The 20,041-nt window shown below is 43.7% G+C and overlaps 1 protein-coding gene across 3 annotated transcripts in view; it reads left to right on the top strand.

Moving 5' to 3' along the window:
• Positions 1-1,444: 1,444 nt before the first annotated feature.
• Positions 1,445-20,041, top strand: part of HIPK2 (homeodomain interacting protein kinase 2) — a 187,845-nt gene continuing 169,248 nt past the window's right edge. For 2 of the 3 annotated variants that reach the window (XR_005222447.2, XM_027834451.3), the window contains exon 1: positions 1,521-2,032. Coding sequence is in view for 2 of the 3 variants with exons in the window: in XM_027834451.3 (XP_027690252.2) it covers positions 2,014-2,032 (19 nt within the window). In the remaining variant the exon portion in view is untranslated. Of the gene's footprint in view, positions 2,033-20,041 lie in introns of all 3 variants that reach the window. The other variant, XM_037879390.2, reaches the window with a different exon arrangement.

Raw genomic sequence — 20,041 nt, 5'->3', positions numbered from 1 at the left:
TTTCAAGTTCATGCGTCATTTTGGCTTTGGCAAAATTAAAATTCATGCGGAAATCAAGGGCCACAATATAGCTCAAACTGAAAAAAGGGAAAACATCATTTCCACATTCACACAGCACTGACTATTATCCCCTTTTTACAGCTGTGAAAACTGAGGCACAGACTGAGGTGACTTACCTGAGGTCACACAGCAAGGCAGATGCAGAGCCAGAAAAAGAACCCATTCCCCCTTAACTCCTACTCTTTTCCCTTCCCTCTGTCCTCTGCTACTCTCCAGAAGCTACGTTTGCTTCAGCAGCCCTGAAATGCACCCCACTAGCTGGTGTTCTAGTCAGGAAGCAGGATGCAGAAACAAGTTTACGTAATAAATATTAGTGACCTAGACAGACAAGTGACCTCCAATTATAACAAGAGAATTATGGGATTAAGAAGACGGGAACCATGATTTAGGAAATAAGGATGGTGACAATCTGTAATTAAGGGGCAATGGTGTCCAGGGCCTAGAGTAGGAGACTGCTAGTCAGAAGACTAAGGACCAGATTGTCAAAAGAATTCAACTCCCAGTTAGGCACCTAAATGAAGTGGCCGGGTTCTTGGCACTTATACAATTCTGGCCACTTCATTTAGGTGCCTAAATGGGAACTGTTGAGCGCTTGTGAAGATCTGGTCGTAGGCCCTGATCCAGCAAAGAGCTCTGTGTGGGCAGACCCATGTGGAGGTTATTGGACGACCGGGGTCCTGGTTTTTGGTTCCACCTTTGCAATAGAATTTGCTGTCACTTAATCTTTCTGTATCTCAGTTTCCCCATTGGTATAATAGGCATATGGTTATTTGCCTTTCTTTGTGAAGTACTGAGGAACCACTGGATGAAAGATGCTTAGAAAATAAAGGCTTTACCTACAGCATATGTCAATGTGCTGATAATAAATGATTTTGAGGACTGGCATTTCCCCAGCAATAACTGGGGGAAAGAGATGGATCTGTTAAAATGAAAACAGGAGGAGGGTCATTAGCTGTCAGTCTCCATAAGTAAACACTTATCCGATGTGATTCTTTAAAAAGAATAATTCTGAAAGCAACAAAGTATGTTTGTTTTAAATGCACCCTCTAAATATTTACACTGCAAAAACTGGATTTAAATGGGAAGAATGGACTTAAAAATCCCCGGAACTTTTGTCAGAGAAACAGATTGTGAAATGCCTAAAGGGAATAGAAGATTTTGGGGGGGGGGGCGGGAGTAGGAATTTTCCATGCTATTGTAAAACATAAGCTCAAATTATATGATCCCCACAGCCAGTGAATTGCAAAGCTTCAATCAGCTGCCTTTTTTTCTTTTCTGTAAAGAGAGAGAGAGAGGGAGACAGAACTGTTTCACCAACTTCTGTTGACTGTTCCTTTTTTCTCGTGATTGAAATGTGTTGTTAAACAAGATCCCACATAATCTCAGTAGAGGGTTTCTCTCTCTCTCTCTCTCTCTCTCTCTCCTTCTGGGAAACTGCGATCAGTGCCATCGGTATTTGATTATTTGCAAACTCCCTTTGCTTTTTTTTCCTCGTCTCCCCCTCTCTGTCTCTGTCTCGCTCTCGCTCTCGCCTCCAATGCAACTTTTGCAGAAACCCCCAACACACACAGACATGTTGAGCTGAGAGCTAGGGGGATCGGCTGAGTCCCCCCTCCCCGACCCCAAGTCCCAAATCTGGGGGGGGGCCTCTAATCACCTCTCCCCCCACCCTTGACCTGTCCACTGTGCATCGACCCTCCCCACACCTCTTCCACTCCCTGCTCCTTTTTTTGGTGGTGTTTTTGTTAGATGGACAGGATCAAGGGTGGATTTTTCTGTCTCCCCCCTGATGAAGTGAGGCGGTGATGCAGGAGGCTGGCAGCTTCGACTGTACGGAGAGACACAGGCTCAAGATGGCAGATTTGTATTGAGTTTGGGGGGCTGAGATCTCGCTTCATTTTTTAAATGTTTTAATATATTTTTTTTTGCCATGAATAACACATTCTTGCACCGATGGCCCCTATGTACGAAGGTAAGGCAGCTCTGGGTCTTTTATTTCCTTCCACCCCTCCCCATCCCTGTCCTTTGGCCATCTCTGGGCACCAGGCACCCCTCACCTCCCACCAAAAAAGAGAAAGAAAATGACCACAGATCTGAAATCAACATTATAGCATAGCTCATTGTCGCTGGTGTGAGGTTCAATGTATGGCTCTGCCTTTTAAAAAATTAGTATTCTGAGTATTTGAATGGAGGTTGGTTTTAATTTGCTTTCCATTTCTTCCTTCTGTCCACCCATGATTGTCTGTAAAATTCCTCACCCCCACTTTATTTTATTTTATTTTATTTTATTTTATTTTGATCATTTCGGTCCGTGGTCACGAAGGAAATGGGTGGAAAAGTCCATTTCAGTGCCGAGCCGAACAATGAAATTGACTAAGATTGCCCTGTAATTGCTCTCTCTCTCGCTCTCGCTCTCTCTGTATGAAATGTAGTTTAAATTCAAGGGCTGAACACCCTATTGCTTTAGCCTGTACTCCAGAAAGCATTTGCTTTGGGATTTTGTTGATCAACTATATTTTTAGGTTAAAAAAATAATAGCGTATCTAGGCGTATATGTCAGGAAAAAATTCTAGCAGCAGACTGTCAGTTCTTTCAGTTTCTAGTTAAATCCAACCGGGGATTGCAGTGAAAATTGAAAGTGAACTTAGTTTTTTTTTCACTTTTTAAATCTCTCTCTCTCTCTCTCTCTTTTTAGGACTCGTGTTTAAAAATAAATCCGGCTTAATTTATATCACCTAGCGTTGTATTTATGTCCTTCCTTTCCGTCCCCGTCCCCCCTTTTCTAGTTGAGAATTGGTAAGAGAGCATTTATGTAAACAGGATAGAAATCCTCAGTTTATTTTATTTTATTCAGAAATGTCTTGACGATCGATTTATAGCAAGGGAGATTTTAATGTCTGGCAGGGGAAGAGGCATGCGGGAAGCAATACTTTATCTGTAGTGCGTCTGATAAAACTTATCTGAGAAGAAAATCGAGTATTAGTTGGAGTGTTCTAAAGGAACCAGCTTTCCTGACGGTGTAAAGTTACCGATGTGTTTATTGATGGCTAGGATGCTTCAGGGTGGTTTACAATTGTGGGGCCTGTAAATAGTCTGAACTCTAAAATAAACAAAGGGGATTGTTTGAAGGCAACACAAATAAGTATTATTCCAGTCCTTTCTTCTCTGATCCTGAAGACCATAGGTTTAATGTAGCCATTATTTTTTTCTGCAGTGTGACTAATGAAAGGCAAATGCAAGAGATCTGCTGAAAAAAGAGAGTGTGCAAAACAATGAGGGACATTTATTATTAAACTGTATCTGTAAAAAGGGGCTACAGTCAGTGCTGGAACTGTCTGGGGTGTTGAAATGAAATGAAATAATGTTTCTCTTTAAACACCTCCTGAACTCGCCCTCTGCTGGACGGTTAAGGTCTGGTTTAGAAAACAAACTTGCCACTGAATGAAGAACTGTTAGGAGCAGGCTTTGCCCTTTCAAGGGAAAAGAAGTGTCTCTATTTGGAAAGCCTTTCTTTTGCAATGCTCACGGTCATGGTTGGGTGTGACGCTTGTGGCAGTGGGATGCTAACAGAAATTGCTAGAGGCAAGTAGGTGCCCACCCTGCTCTGACATTGCACCTCCATCCTGACCTGCTGCTCCTGTCCTGGGCTCCATACTTCCCAGCTGTGTAAGGGCATCCGAATCTTTACCTGCCTCACTTCCCTGCTAGTCTAGATTTGGGGCCCCACAGATGGTAGCACTGCCAGTGCATTTTAATCCTGACCAAATCAGTTCCCTGCTATTGCAGCGCTGGACTCCTTACACAGCTAGTCCAGTGCACTTTAGGCCTGTCTTACATCACAGTGCCTGCTGTCCCCGTCCTGAGCTTCTCTGCAACAGAGTCTACTGATCAGGTTGGATTATGCAGTGATTTTGTGATGTGGACTAAAATCCACTGTGGGGTAGGATGAATCTTCCAAGATCACGTTCATTTATGATGTCCCCCAGGTCTCCAGAAGAGGGATGTTTAGCTTACTGTCCCACTCACCCCCTTGATCTGAGGAGAGAATAATTAACAGTGTCTATAGGGCAGTGTGAACATGATTTTTACCTTATCTCCTTTGTGGAAAACTGAGCTCATTTCTGTAAATGTTTCATTAAGCCTTGTTTCTGCAAAAGTGCATGGCACCATCTCCAATTGAAATATTACAGGAAGATTGAGTCTAATGGACATCAGCCTGGTGGGAGCCAGCATACTGGATTCTTCTCTAGATTCATGGTGACGCATTGAGGCTTTTAGCCGGAGTTTAACAGTTACTGCACTCTCACGTCAGCTGCTTCAAGGCACTTGGGTGATTGAAAAAAAACCCAACAACCTATAAAGAAGGCCTGTTTGGAGCCATCTATAACAGTCTTGCAGCAGGGAAGGTCCCACAGCAAAACTTTGCAGCCTATTAAAACATCCCAATCCTTAAAGCTGGAAAATCTGCAATATCCCAACTCTCAGGAGTCCACATAAGGTACAAAGGGGGTTGAATTTTGCATTAAAATAGGTTTGTGGGTTGGACTGTTTTTTGGGGGGGGCGGGGGTTTAATAGCTATGCTGTCCTCCCTAATAGTTATGAGAGTTCTTCAGAGTTCCCTGACACATTATAGGGCAAGGATGGAAACTTGCACTTACTTGCATGTGGAATGTGAATCTAATCTTAAAAGGAGAGTGTGTGGTTCTGGTCTTTCCTTCCCGAAATGATAGTCTGCATATCACAGGCTCTCTTGAGCCTTCCTCCCGAGCATCAGGTACATTTAAGCCACTAATGGAAGCATAATTGTAGAGGTGCTGGCTCAGTGCTGTAGTACGTAACAGCTCCTCTGTTCCTATTGTTTGACTCTTGAGCTGTCAATGGATTACTATTGTAACACACATACCCCCCCTACACCCACCACCACCACCACCAAAACGGACGATGGAATATGTGAGAAGATATCTTTCCCAACAGTCCGGGTTTGAAAGCACAGGGCTCTTTTACAAAAACATGTTGTTAGAAAATGTGACACCTTAAAAGATTTATTAAATGATTCCAATACATCTCTGTTTAAGTGAGCTATGTACAAAGACCTTTCTGAATACTTCGGTGCGTGCTCTGCGTGATGATACTAAACTGCTGGCCCAAGTAGCAGCTCTTGTGAGCCAGACCGCGCATAATAAGTAAATACATAGGATGAAATCCTGGCCCCAGTGACATCGAGGAGAGTTTTGTCATTGACTTCGGTAAAGTCAGGATTTCACCTGCCACATTCCTGTTCTCCAGCCTTTCCTGTTCTTTTTCCTTTTTAGAACTGAAAGGGTAAAATGAAGGAAATAAAATAGACAGGCAACTAAAACTAACGTTCAGCACCTGGATTGGATTTGAGTCGCTTTAATCTTAATGGAGATTGGAGAATTTATTGGGCTAACTGCAGGAATCACTGAGTGAGGTTCTATGGCCTGTGTTATGCAGGAGGTCAGACTAGATGAGCATAACTGTCCTCACTGGCATTACAAATAAGTTGTCCGGTTTCGGAGTTGGTGTTAGCTGGTGTAGTTCCCCTGGCTTCAGCAGAGCTATCTTGAGTCACACCAGTGGAGCACCTGGTCCCATGACTCTGAGAGAGAATGGCGCCTCACCCTGTATCGACCTTTCTGCTCAAATCAGTTGTGATACTCTTGCTGGGTGAAATTCTGCCCTGTGCAGAGGTCAAGCAAAAAGCCTATGCACCATTGAAGTCCCACTCAAGCCCTATTTTAAGGGTGCATAAGCTGGACTTAAGTGGTGCACAGACTTTGTGCAGCCTTCTGCATAGAAGTGAATTTCACCTGCCCCTGGGTGGCTCACCAGCACCTGAGATTGGCAGCCTTCAGAGCACAGCATAAAGGGGTGTTAGTTTGCTTTAACCTTTATTTTTAGAATGATTATTACCTCCTGTTTTGGTGTTATGCTGTTGTGCTTTGCTTATTACTTATCTTTGACAACTTTGTTGCAATTTACAGTCTATTATTAGCAGCAGCGTCAGTAGTTTTATGTGTGGGTGGCTTATAGAATTAATATCTGAATTTCCTGTAAATTCTACCTAGCCACTACAGGGACATTGATGGGGCTTCATGGTGGCAGAAAGGTTTGCCCCCAGGGAGCTCTTCGCAGGATCAGGCTGTTGGAGGCATGAAATTCTGACCCTGAACATGTCTAAGGTCAGATCCTATTTAACTGGCTAGTGTTTTCCCAGAGCTTCTGGGACAGGCACTTTACAGAGGCAACATGTGATCATTTTAATGGATTAACCTCTGGCACTTTGTGAAGGGCTTTGCCCCAAAACTCTGTGCGCTGAGATAATAACTGAATGGAGCTTCCTGTTTATGAGGTAATAACCATCACCTGAGCTAAATCAGTGCTGGGACCAAAGGCACAGGTTTTTATTAGCTCAAGAGGTGGTTGTTTCCAAGATAACAGAAAATCCCCTCCAGTTATAATTATTGTTGTTATCATACTGAAATGTCTAATGATTAAATATTATTGAGATGAAATGGGTGAGAGATGCTGTTTTATTTGCTGAAATGGAAGAAACCCTGTAAGGGCTAGGATAGTGCGGGCAGATAGACAATGTGTTCTGAGGGGAACAGCCACTCAGAATGCAGGAATATGCATACTGGCCACACTTCAGGCTTGGGCTGGCTCCTGCATGGGCTTACACATCGGCTTAAGTTAACACAAGTGACAAACCCCATTGACTTCAGTTAGATTCCTCACCGTGCATGTAGAGAGTTAAGCACATCCATAAGTGTGTGCAGCATCAGGCCCAAATTTGAAAATCATGGTCAGTTTGCAGAATAGGGGCTTCGGTGCCTAAAGGTTTAAACTTGGGCAAGTCACCGTCCCTCCCACTGCCTCAGTTTCCCCATCTTTAAAATGGGGATAAAGATAGTGACCTCCTTTGTAAAGCTCTTTGAGAGCATAGATAAAAAATACTATATAAGAGCTGAGTAGTATTATTATTCATTATTTTAGGCATCTCAATGATTGCCCTGATTTTCAGAGGTGGTGAGTATCCACAACCCTAATTAACTTCCATGGGTATTTTGAACGCTCATCACCTCTGCAAATCAGGCCACTTGAAGACTAGGCTTGGATCTAGGTGCCTGCTTTTAGTTACCCAAGTTTATAAGTTTGGGCCACCGCTCAACGTTGGTTTTCAACCGTTGGCATATGGTAGCTGTGGAGAACCTCTCTGGTGATCTCCAGAGTGAAGGTTTTTGAGAGCCAAGCCATTATAGGATTGGGGTGTTGGGACTGGAGGTGAGTCCTTGTGAGGGTCCCTGTGTCTCACAAAGTGGTCCCCCACGTGAGAAATTTGCAGAGCTCTCCATTCTTATGATTACTGAAAACTGTAGTTCAGATGTGAGTACAGCGTCCCTGTGTTCAGACTGGCAGAGACTATTTCACTTCAGGATGGGGTAGCACGGACCAGTGGTAAGAGCAGGTGTCTGGGGAGCTGGTTTGGTGCGTGACTTTGGACCTGACTGTTAGAGTAGGATTTTCCAAAAGCACTCGGTGTTGGCCTTACTCTGGTCCTATTGAAATCAATAGGTTTCTGTGCAGTAGAGTTAGGCCAAGACTGTGTGTTTTGAAAATCCCACCCTTAATCTATGGCCTTAATTCAGGAAAGTGCTTACATATGTGTCACGCTTTAAGCACACGAACAGTCCCATTGACCTAGACTCTGTGCCTTAGTTAGTCCATTTGTAAATGGACTACTCACCCTCACTCGGGAATTTGTATTCTGTAAGTTCAGTGTATTACTATTATCATTGCTGTCTCTTATTTGTTGCTCTAGTGGAAGATTTATTTACTTTATCCACCTCTTTATTAAGGACCAGTCCAGCTACAAACATTGCTGCATAACGAAAAGAGAGAAGTAAACCCTAATTAGAAAAAAGGGTCTCTTACTTATTTATATACCTAAATATGGATTTAGGAGCCTAACTTTAGGCATCCTCTTTTGGAACTGTTGGCCTAAAAATTATTTCACTTTTTTAACCGTTCTGAAAATCTACATTCAGACCCAAATGATAACGTTCCTCCAAGTCAGCAGCTGCTCAGTTTGTGTGTATATAGCATAGAAAAAGCAAAGTCACTTTATTTCCTGTGAGCATTTACAGCTGACCGGTGGAGAGAGTGAGCCCGATTCTCCTCTCACACCAGGGTAAGGCCCCGATTCATGAAAGCTCTTGAGCATGGGTTTAAGCGCCATTCCTGAATACGGATGCTTTTCTGAACTGGGACCTGAACTAAGAGTAATTCCATTAAAGCTAGTAGAGTTACACTGAAGTAAATGAGCTCCCCGTGTTCCAATAGCAGGGTGTGAGGGACATTTCCAGACCCACACTTATCACCTTAGAGAATCAAAAGCCAGGGTTAAAAAGAATAAATAAACCCTACTGTTTATTGGTATAATAATAATAATTAATAATAAATTCCCACTGTGCACTTGTGCAGTTCTGTACATGTTCCAAGTATTTTATAAACTGGCTGACGAATCCAGGTGAATTTCAAGCCAGTGGAGGAATGTCAGCCCTGGAGAATGAAGTCCTCTACTTATCTACAATGTGGGTACAAAATGAGCAGCAGCACTGTGAACTTCCCCATGCCCAAGCTTCTCTAGCCAGTTCTTGGCTTGATTCTGATCTCACTTACACCAGGTGTAAATCAGCAGTAATGCCACTTAAACTAATGGAGCCACACAGGTATAACACTGCTGGAAGTGAGTTTAGAATCAGGCTCCATAGACTGAATTCTGAAGACAGTGGGAGTTTTGCTGAGTTGAGGACTACAGACTGTACTACAGTATTTTTAAGGTCTCCCCAGCAGTTTGATAATGTAGCACTGTCTGTCAGGTTCCACTGAACGGGCCATTTGATTAGAAAAGTTGAGCACTGCTTTTAATCACGCCCCTTTCTCTTCCCTGCTCAGCTTCCAGTGTCTGCATTGACATCTACCTTCTAGAAGAAGAAAGGGTAAAGAGATCACTTAAGGCTGCCACATTTAAAATGTGATAAAATAGTCACACCACAAGGTGATGATGTTCTGTCAGACCCAATGATATTCCAGGAAGCTTGGCAATCCCAGAAAACTCAGGAGGGCAGCAATGTTTCCTGTTCATTACAGTCTTTACACTTAAGGGGATTAGCAAGGCTTGGTCATCTGGAATAACATTTCCACAATGCATAGCTCCTCACTGAACTCCTCTAAAGACTGACAACTTCATAGGGACACAGTGGCTCATGCCCAAATTTCATCCCCCATCAAAATATCAGCTTTGTTTCCCACTGTGCTCTCCTGATCCTGGAAAACCAGGGAAAGGCAAATAGGTTCATGTAAAATAGGAGCCAAACCTTGGTCCAAAACTTGAACAAAGTTCATTTAGCAACTTCCCTGTCCCATTATTTTTCATCTTTGTACTTCCAGGCACTTCCTGGCTTTAGCTGGGAATGGAAGCAAAAGGGATGCTATTGCATGAGAAATTCCATTCACGGGAGATTCCCAGTCCAATTCCACATGATCAAGAAGTTCATATAATCCGGGTAAACTCTGGTGAAGTATTAGAATTTTTGGAGGTTTAATTGATCTGATTCCTAACACTGAAATTCTTGGGGTTCCCCCATCACTACTATCAGCCACTCCAAATCGAGGGCTCAAACACAGAAGCAATTCAAATAGACCCACTGGAAGACCCCTACAATCCCTGAGTGCTGAAATTTTCTGCAATTTTATGTCTGCACATAATGCGGCAAAGGCACGTGTGGCTGTCACATAATCTCTCCTTTCCGTCTGTCTGCCCCATTCTCACGATCAGGCCAGGTGACTGAAATGTATAAAAATCTAAAGGTGCATCCAGTGTGTGTGTGACTTAGTAAATAGGTGTGCCTGGCGTGAAAGCTGGATGGCTTGACAGCATTGGTCCCAACATTCTCTTTTCTCTAACATCAGGTCAGCTGTACCAATGTATTTGCCATTGTATCAGTGAGGCTCTGCTTTTATGCTTGCCTAGGAGGACAGGAAAGAGTCCTTCTTGCTTATCATTTTAGGTTAGTGAGTTTATTGCTATTGGATGTAATCCACTTGTTTTTTTCATAGATTCCAGAGCTAGAAGTAACCACTCTATTCATCTAGTCTGATTTCCTGTAAAACACGGGCCATGGAATTTCCCCAAAATAATTCCTAGAGCAGATCTTTTAGAAAAAACACCCAATCCTGGTTTAAAAATGGTCAGTGATGGAAAATCCACCACATCCCTTGGTAAATTGTTCCAATGGTTAATTGCTCCCATTGTTAAAAACTTATGCCTTATTTCCAGTCTGAATTTGTCTAGCTTCAACATCCAGCCATTGGATCATGTTACACATTTCTCTATTAGATTGAAGAGCTCATTATTAAATATTTGTTCCCCATGTAGATACTTATAGACTGTAATCAAGTCATCCCTTAACCTTTTCTTTGCTAAACTAAATAAATTGCGCTCCTTGAGTAGATCATTCCGAGGCATGTTTTCTAATCCTTTAATCCAGTGATACTCAGAGTGAGGCTTGCAAGCCACAAGTGGCTCTTAAATATGTCCCCTGTGGCTCTTTGCAGCACATGATATTAAAACACTGTGTGATTTAATTATTAACCAATCTAAGTTATTAACCAATCAGATGCTTTTACTATGTTATTAACCAATTGCAGTTGATAAAATAATAATACTTGGTCAGTCATTTTGCTGTGAGAATAATATATTTCCCCTCTCATACTGTTGAAATGTGAATATATAGTACTATAGTAAACGAAAAAATGCATTCACACTACTGTGGCTCTTTTGGATAATGTTGATTGCTAATTTGGCTCCTGAACGACTGAAGTCTGAGTATCGCTGCTGTAATCATTTTTGTGGCTCTTCTCTGAACCGTCTCCAATTTCTCAACATCCTTCTTGAATTGTGGGCACCAGAACTGGACACAGTATTCCAGCAGCGGTCGCACCAGTGCCAACTATAGAGGTGAAATAACCCCTTTACTTTATTCAAGATTCTCCTGTTTATGTATCCAAGAATTGCATTTACCCTTTTGGCCATCACACGGGGAGCTCATGCTCAGCTTATTGTCCCTCATGATCCCCAGATCTTTTTGAGAGTCACAGCTTCCCAGGATAGAGCCCCCATATCCTTTAGTATGATCTACATTCTTTGTTCCTCGATATACACATTTACATTTGACCATAGTAAAATACATATTGTTAGATTGCATCCAGCTTGCTCCAAGCAATTCAGATTGCTCTGTATCAGTGCCCAGTCATCTTCATTATTTATCCCTCCCCCAGTTTTTGTGTCATCTGTAAACTTTATCAGTGATGATTTCATGTTTTCTTCCTGGTCATTAATGAAAATGTTAAATAGCACAGGGCCAAGAACTGATCCCTGCAGCATCCCAGTAAAAACACACTCATTTGATGATGATTCCTCATTTACAGTTACATTTTGAGACCAATCATTTAGCCAGCTTTTAATCCATGTAATGTGATCCATGTTCATTTTATACCTTTCTAGCTTTTCAGTCAAAATGTCATGTGGTACCGAGTCAAATGCCTTACAGACATCCAAGTCTATTACATCAACACCATACCATTATCAATCAAACTTGTAATCTCATCAACAAAAAGATATCAAGTTAGTTTGACAGGATCTATTTTCCATAAACCCATGTTGATTTGCATTAATTATATTACCCTCCTTTAATTCTTTATTAATCAAGTCCCAGCCGCTCCATTATCTTTCCCAGGATCAATGTCAGACTGACAGGTCTATAATTATCTGGTCGTTCCATTTACCCTTTTTAAATACTGGCACAATGTTAGCTTTCTTCCAGTCTTCTGGAACTTCCCTGGTGCTTCGAGACTTATTGAAAATCAACGTTAATGGTCCAGCAAGCTCCTCAGACAGCTTTTTAAAAACAACTTATCTGGACCTGCTGACTTAAAAATGTCCTACTTTAGTAGCTGCTGTTTAAAATCCTCCTGAGATACTAGTGGACTGAAAAGAGTGTTAGCATATAATATGAGTACATCCCTTGTTTCCCCTCCCAAAATACAGAACATAAATATCTATTGAACACTTGTGCCTTTTTGGCATTATTATTGGTAATTCTGCCATTTCTGTATAGTAAAGGACCAATACCACTGTTAGGATTCTTTTTGTTCCTAGTATATTTTAAAAACTCCTTATTGTCCTTAACACTGCTGGACATAGATTTCTTCTTGTGTCCTTTTTCTTCCCTTATCAATTTTCTATAATTCCTAGCTTCTTATTTATATTCATTACTATCAACTTCCTATTTCTTCTGTTTGTTGTATATATAAATATTTTTCTTTTTTTACAGCTGCCTTCACTTGCCCACTAAACCATGTTGGTTTTTTAACCAATATGGCTTTCTTCCTCGATTGTGGCTTTTTGGGCATCTAGTAAAGTAAAGTTCTTAAACTAGTCCCAATTATCATTTACATTTTTTTCTGTTAAAATTCTTCCTCCCAGATGATTGGCTCATCGTTGTTTTCAGCTGAGTGAAATTGGCCCTTTTAAAGCACCAAGGATATATATCCCTGGTCTGAACTATATTCTGCTTGCACAAGTCAAGGTCACTGGTTGGTCTGAACTAGAGTAAATGGTGGATTCTCTGGAATTTGAAGTCTTTAAATCAAGATTTGAGGACTTCAGTAACTCAACAAAAGGTTATGGGCCTACTACAGGGGTGGGTGGGTGGGTGAGGTTCTGTGGCCTGCAATGTGCAGAAGGTAAGACTAGATTACCATGATGGTCCCTTCTTGTCTTAAGTCTATGAGTCACTTGTACCTAAATTACTATTAATTTCTAGTTCTGTGACCAGTTCCTCTTTATCTGTCAAGACAAGGTCTAATATAGAATTCCCTTGTGTTGGCTGCAACACTTTTTGAGTTAGGAAATTCTCCTCTATAATGTTCAGAAAGGATGTTTTAGTACTGGGTGCATGAGATCTCCAGGATATGTCACTCATATTGAAGTCCCTCAGGATAGCACGTTTTTCCCTACACATTATAGATAAGTGTCAAAGGAGCTGGTCATCCTGTTCCCTAGTGTGATTTAGCAGTTGGTAGCAGACACCAACTAACACCCCACTTTGTGCTTTATCTGTTAGGACATTGACCCATAAGTATTCAAGAGCATTTTCTTCTGAGTCATCAGTGACTTGGAAACAAGTTCGGAGCTTCTCCATTTATTTCTGATTAAAGATCAAAAGGACCCATAAGATGGCAGCCAACCAACAAGATCCCTACTGATCAGCCATATTGTTACAGGTGCATTATGCCAGCACTTTTGACGGGAGTTCTGGAACACACATAGTGTAGTGATGTGAGGGAGACCCAGCCTCAATCAGTGAGACTGAGAGAATATCCTCCACAAGGAAACTTGCAAAGAATTTCTGAGAAAAACTAATTTTTGAAAATGCTTAAACAGCTTTGCACAGATGCTTTTTGCTTCTTGGGGTAAAAACTGTAAACACCTTTTTATTTTGAAAATGATGGGCCAAATTCTATTCCCAGTTACAGCGACATCCATGCCACTTGTTTGTTTATTTTCCATTTCACATTTGCTGTTCCTGGAATGTCTCCTGCTCAGCAGCTATTTGTAGGTGTCTTTTTCTCTCCCATTATAATGTACCTTTTCTTCCTGTTCAAGACATCTATAATCCTCTCTTTGTGACATCATAGTTGTTTCCGTAGCAACAGATTATGATACTAGAACAGAGGATAATGTCAAACAGGAGGAGGAAGAGATAAATTATGGTGTGTGTGTGTGTGTGAGAGAGAGAGAGAGAGAGAGAGAGAGAGCATGATTATATATTCCTACATATATTCCAAGGATGCTGTCTGTCTGATTTCTTTTCTGTCTTACTTTCCTTTGAAAGGTAGAACCCCCCCCTCCCCCAGTGGGTAGCCCAATATGTGCACATTTATGGGTCAGCTCAGGTCTGGTTTGCTGTGCTTTATTCTTGATACCAGCGATAGCCTCTCCTGTGTGTCTCCTGAAGGTGCATCTACACTATGAAAAAATGGAAGCATAATTCACCACTGATGCAGCTTCACAATTATTATTACTATTTGTTATGTGTATTACAATAGCAGCTAAGGACGTAAATCAAAGGTAATTGGGCTAGGTAACGTACACAAAGAAGGCAAGTATCTTTCCCAAATAGCTTATAATGTCACGTCAGAAAGGACATATCAGGTGGCCACATCAGACAAATAGACTGTGTGTGGTTGGGAGGATAAGGCAACAGAATGAACAGTGTTAGCAGAAATATAGACACCTCACTAGTGGTAGAAATGTTTCAGTGTAGACAGGGCTCAGATATTTTTACCACCAGCACTTTTGGTCTAACCCACTAGGGCAACAACAGTGTCTGAGATCTGTCTGTACGTTAGCTTTCACCCGTACTATTGCTGATGGAGTTGCACTGGTGGTGAATTAGGTACGTGCTTTTTGACAGTATAGATGCAACTTTTGGTGGCTCAAGAACATTACCTCAGACATCTTCTGGCCTTGCCCACAATGTGATTGAAACTGCTGTAGTAATGTCTGTGGTGTTCTCTACTTCCATGGATAGAAGGGATGGTCATGTGTTTAAGGCTTGACGCTGGGAGTGAAGGGCATTTAGCCAGGTGCATTATGGCCTTTTTTTTTTTAACCTTCCTGTGAGGCATTTTGTACTGATGGATTCCAAATACATAATGCTGGCAGAGAAGGTCTTAATATTTTGAAGCAGGCCTGCAAAATGATTTGCCTTCTCCCTCTAAGCGCAGTCAACTGCTAGCCACCATTATCAACCCCACTATACAAAAGACTGGCCTCAGAAGTTGGGGGGAAAGTTGGTAAGAAGATTCTTGGGACATGTCCCTAGCTTATTGGATACATTTTACATTGAAAGTGTGTATGTGATCTTTAGAGTCCCCTCCTCTCAGTCTAACAGCCAGCTCTGGGTGCTGAAATAGCCAGACCAGTGGTCTGATTGGACATGGCAAGCCCTATGTGACACTCTCATTTTCCAAGCAATGGTGTATAGCAGGGATGGCCTAACTGTGGTCTAACTGCAAGCCACATGTGGCTCCTTTACCATTAAAGTGAGGCTCGCAAGTGGCCCCCCCCCCGCCACCCCATTCTCCGCCTACGAGACTGGGTGGGTGGGGGGGGGGGGAGAGCTTGGGACCTCTGCCTTGCACTGTGGGGCAGGGGGATAGGAGCTTCTGTCCAGTGGGAAGGGGGGCTCGGGGCTTCAGCCCTGCAGGGTTCACCTGCCAGGGCTTGGAGCTTCAACGGGAGTGGGGCTGAAGCCCCAAGCCCCGGCTCCTGGCAGGTGTGCTCTGGCTCTCAAACTTCTGAAGATTGTTGTATGCGGCTCAGAGGGCCAATAAGTTTGGCCACCCCTGGTGTATAGGCTCCGTAGGCCAACATGTAGGCAGTCAGATAACACAGCGATTAGTGGAATATAAGAGCCTGAATAGGATAGAATGTGGTTACCACTGCTGCATTACCATTCTTAATCTTTCTCATGTAAACTGAATCATTTGGGAGGAAATGGGATTCTTTTCATCTTCAGGCTCTCTGTGTGCACCTCAGGAGCATGACCGTGACACAATTTACTTAATATTTCAGTCGCCTTTTACAAACCATAATTAACTAATCCTCACAACACCCTGATGAGGTAGGTCAGTGGGTAGTATTATTATTTATTTCTATTTTACAGAGACTTTAAGTGATGTTCCCAAGGCCTCATAGTAAGACAGTGGCAGCGCTGGGTTTAGAATTCTGGTATGCCTGGTCCTCAGCCCTGTGCTCACTCTACTAGACTACACCATATCTCTGTGACTTCTGGACTTTGGGTCAGGGATCTGGGATGCCCATAACATCTGGGAAGGACAGATTTTGCTTCCATGTTGAATGATGGGTTTTACTGAGCCGTTAGGGTGGGGAGGACGGACAAGGAGTTGAAGTGTCTCAGTCTGTGTGAAGTGTAGTCAGGGGTTAAAGTAGTTTGGAGTGTACCTGAGCACAGAGCACCTGACTGGAAATCAGTGGGGAGGACACCTGCCTGGGTCACAGAGAACACAGGTTTACATTGCCAAGTCCCGAAATTGTGACACCCCGCATTTGTGGGCTTCTCCTCATGGGTGGTATTTTAGACCAGTAGGGCTGGTGCTGAATGACTGTGGAGGTTGATTTTTTTTAATTCCAATTTTGATGAAAGCAAGTAAACAAATTGGCCTAGTGGTGTCAGGGGGCATCAATACATGGGGTTCAAATTTGGGGATGAAACATGGTCCTTTCCTTCCTGGTGAAGAAGACAAGGCGGGGAGTGTGGTGGAAGCAGCACCTCATGTCACTCTCAGGCAGCCCCCTCTGATTGAGGTGGCTGATGAGAGCGGTTGACAAGCCCTGGAGGGAGCTCTGTTTCTGTAAATCTCCACTGAAGCACTTCCTATGCTACGAGTGCCTATCCCATAGATTTAAATATGCAATATAATATAATGTGAAGGGCTGCCCATGCATAAATCAGTAACTGCCAAACCCTACTGACTCCCAGCCCCTAACCTCAAAGCCCAAGAAAAACCACAGCCTTTTCTTCATGCCCAGTAGGTTAGGAAGACCAGGCTCTGGCAGACCAAGAGGGGAGTTCCAAGCTCCAGGACCTCTCACGGAGAACACCCTGCTAGAAACCCCCTCTGTTTATAGTGAGAGAGCTCTGGCTGGAGCCCCTTTACTGGACTTATTTCAGCTGTGTCAGTAGGACCAGGTCCCAAGCAATATTGGTTAAAACAAACATGTTGAATTCTACTTATTGCTTATTGACCAGCTTACTAATTTAATTGCTCCCACCGTGTGCAACTCCATTTAATAAGCAGGCTATGTTGTGCTGCACTAACCTCCATGTCTCGGTAGTCTCAAGATGTGGTTGCCTGTAGAATACATGACACCAATCAAATCTCCAGGCGGTGACAACCGTGGCAACATCCTTGCATAGGAGGAAAGGTTGCACCTTTCTCGCCAGACTTAGCAGAAAACGAGCGCTCCTGGCCACAATCACTACATAGGCACCCAGGAGCAGCCCAGGATCTAACAACACACCAGAGTCACGTATTGTGTGACAAATGGGGTGTCGGGCTCACTCAGGCAGGGGGGAAAATCTATGTTCCATCCACTTTTCTGGCAGCTTCAACAACCAGAAACCTGCATCCCCATAAAACTCTGGCTGCTTCACCCACCAGAAACTTGCATCCCCATAAAACTCACTCTCTGCCAACATCAGACTGTGTTTGTGTTCTGCAAAGGGGATTCAGTCGTCTTATACACCTGCTGTAAAGTAGCTGTGCAACATGACGGAGAAGTTTGTAACCCAGACTTGAGACGATCCCATTGGTGGTGACCATTTTTTTTCTTGCACTGTCATTTTCTCGTTGACTGGAAAGGGAAGGATGTGAGTTCCTGGAGGATGAAGGCTGGTAGTTTCTTATAGCCTGAATGCTGGAGTAATCGGAAAGCACGAGTGAGTATGAAGAGGAAGGAGAGGATGCTCTGTGTGTGTGCAAGCACAAGTGACAGTACATATGTAAGGCCGTGGCAGGGAGTGTGGGGCACAGGGCATGGAAGGTTCTATCAGCTTTGTATAGGGAGGGCAATGTGTGCCTGATTCTCATTAGGATCTCTTTATACTGCACTGTCAGTAAACTACATTTGAATGCACATTAAAAAGTGCTAAAAAAAGAAGTGCCAGAATGCAGGGCACCGGGAGGCCTGGCAGGGGAGCAGGGGGAGCTGGGAAGAAGATAGGGGAAGCTGGGGGAGGCCCAGGGGAGAAGAGGCTGACTCCCCGCAGAGCCTGTCCTGTCATTAGCTCATTAGCTGTGCCCATCTCCTGCTTTTCATGGGGGGGCTCCCATATTCCCCTCTACAATTCTTCCTGCAGCATCCCCAGCTCCTTCCTCACTGACCCACCACTGAGCGATGCCCCTGGGTCCAGTACCGGCACCTGCTGGCTCAGGGGACGCTCTGCAGCTGGGGAGGGAAAAGAGCCGCTTGGCCCTGGCCCAGCAAAGGTATTGGAACGCTGTTCTGGCCGCCCAGAAAGGTGTCGTCATGGCATTCCTGAGCGTTCCAGCATGACTCAAGCACTCACGTGAAGGCCCCCTTAGGCTGTCAGCGTGGTGCAAAAAAGTCTGAGTGTAAATGTGAATCAGGCCCTCAGTGTGTGTACATGAGGCTCTGTCAGGATGGGAATTTGTGTCAGTGTGTTTGGTGACTGTATCAATGGGTGCACCAGACGTGTGAGGTTGCTTCAGAGTTTCTGTGTGTTGGGAGTGAGGTTAGTGTGTTTATGTAGAGGGGTGTTGTGACAGTGTGTGTGAGAATGGCTGAGTGTGTCTTGCCAGTGAGAGCCTTCTTCAGGAGTGATCTGTAATCCTGGATCTGCCAGTTCACCTGGCCTGCAACTTCCACAGCCATAGGACCCCGCCCACTGCTCTGCTGATGCATATCAGCCTTCACCATTGGCATCCCTGTGATTCCAGTTCTGGGGTTCTTCTACAGCTCTGCTAATGCACCCTTCACTATTTCAATCCCAGACCAAATCATGCCAATCATACCGAGTGCAAAGATAGTTCAGCGATATAGACAAATGCAGTATCAGTTAGGGGATCAGTATTTATCTATCCATGCATCTACCCATACCATGCCATGCCCTGCCACGCCATACCATACCATACCAGTCACCATGGTAGCTGAAGTAAACCCATTCCAATAGAGGAGCTGTGTCTTTTCCAGAACACTCCTTAGGCCTCTGAGCCATCATTATGTTCCAGTTCCAATGTGGATGGTCGCATTGCATGGACAGTGTGTCCTGTCTCTGGAGTTGCCCCCTTTAGGATTGAGTTTGGCTTTCTACTCGATCCGATTTAAACATTTTTCCTCTTCTTCTGAAATCATTCCCAGAGGAGCACATGACTCATTATCAAGTCCTGCATTTCCTCTAAGCTATGAAAGTCTGAAGGGATTTCAGGCAAAGGATGCTTTACAGGGGGATGTCTGCTTTTTCCTGCTGTTTTCCATCAGACACACAGCCTGGGCTGTCCTTGCCAAAGAGGCCCTGAACTTTGAAAACAGTGTGGGGAGAGCAAGGGAGGAGATGATGGCGTAGGAGTGAATGGCAGGGTAGGGCAGGTTTTCAGGTGAGATCCCTGTGACTTTTGATACTGGGAGCAATAAAACAGATGTTTGTGGTTGCACTGGGGGTGAGTGGGGGAAAATGTGTGTATGTCATTTGGCATTGCTGGAACTCGTTGCAGGTCATCGATTTTCAGTTGCGTTTAATTATGTCCCCACAGCAGCCGTCAACAGTTGGAAAGTTCCCTCAGATGCTTTGCAGATGCAGTCAGTAGTCCTGTCCACCTCACTCTCTGTCATTGCATTTGTTTGAAAAGTAGCCTGACCTTTTCCTTTCCTTTATTCCCATCATATGTTTTGCAATGTTTCTGTGGCTCCTTAGCATAATATTCTCTCACTCTCTCTTAGGGTATGTCTGTGATGCGATAAAAAACCTGCAGCACCGAGTCTCAGAAACCAGGTCAGCTGACTCAGGCCTGTGAGTTCAGACAGCAGGGTTGAAAATTGCCATGTAGACATTCAGGGTATGTCTACACTGCAATTAAACACCCGCAGCTGGCCCATGTCAGCTGACTCGGGCTTGCAGGGCTTGGGCTACTGGGCTGTAAAATTGCAGTGTAGACATTTGGGCTCGGACTGAAGTCCGGGTCTGAGACCTCACAATAGGGCAGAATCCCAGAGCCTGGACTTCAGCCCAAGCCTGAATGTCTAAACTGCAATTTTGCAGCCCCACAGCCCGAGCCTCGTGAGTC

The sequence above is a fragment of the Chelonia mydas genome, chromosome 1 (genome assembly GCF_015237465.2).
Source record: "Chelonia mydas isolate rCheMyd1 chromosome 1, rCheMyd1.pri.v2, whole genome shotgun sequence".
NCBI classification, from domain to species: domain Eukaryota; kingdom Metazoa; phylum Chordata; order Testudines; family Cheloniidae; genus Chelonia; species Chelonia mydas.
This window is presented reverse-complemented; position numbering and strand designations above follow the sequence as displayed.